Source organism: Pterocles gutturalis, unplaced genomic scaffold, assembly GCF_000699245.1.
Source record: "Pterocles gutturalis isolate BGI_N339 unplaced genomic scaffold, ASM69924v1 scaffold4045, whole genome shotgun sequence".
Classification (NCBI taxonomy): Eukaryota; Metazoa; Chordata; class Aves; order Pterocliformes; family Pteroclidae; genus Pterocles; species Pterocles gutturalis.
The window spans coordinates 12,160-12,529 of NW_010145590.1; the positions used below are offsets into that span (position 1 = coordinate 12,160).

The 370-nt window shown below is 64.1% G+C and overlaps 1 protein-coding gene across 1 annotated transcript in view; it reads left to right on the forward strand.

Annotated features, from left to right (window-relative positions):
- The window catches only part of TCF25 (transcription factor 25 (basic helix-loop-helix)), a gene marked incomplete at its 5' end in the record, with an annotated part of 16,053 nt that overhangs the window by 12,155 nt on the left and 3,528 nt on the right, over window positions 1-370 (forward strand). The window contains one exon of the mRNA XM_010085416.1: window positions 5-164. Coding sequence (XP_010083718.1) covers window positions 5-164 — 160 coding nt within the window. The remainder of the gene's footprint in view (window positions 1-4; window positions 165-370) is intronic.

Consider the following 370-nt stretch of genomic DNA (forward strand, 5'->3'; position numbering starts at 1 on the left):
GCAGAGTCACCGGAATCTGTCCCAGCTGCCCAATTTTGCCTTCTCGGTGCCACTGGCCTATTTTTTCCTGAGCCGGCAGGAGGAGCGCTCAGCGCTGGAGCTCAGCCAGGCGCGGGAGAGAGCCGCCCGGCTCCTCCAGCTCGCCTTGATCATGTTCCCAAGCGGTAAGTCTGTCCCCACCGGTAAGTCCGTCCCCGCAGGCTGTGTCACTGCCTTCATCCGTGAGAGCCAGGCTGCATTCCAGGCAGGCGAACGCAGAGGCACATTTGCCTGGGGGATGCAAACGGCATTTGCCTCGGTCCGTGGGAGGCTGAGCCCTGACTCAGGGTGACGCAGCGCGGGCAGACTGCCGGTGGCAGCTCCTGGGAGA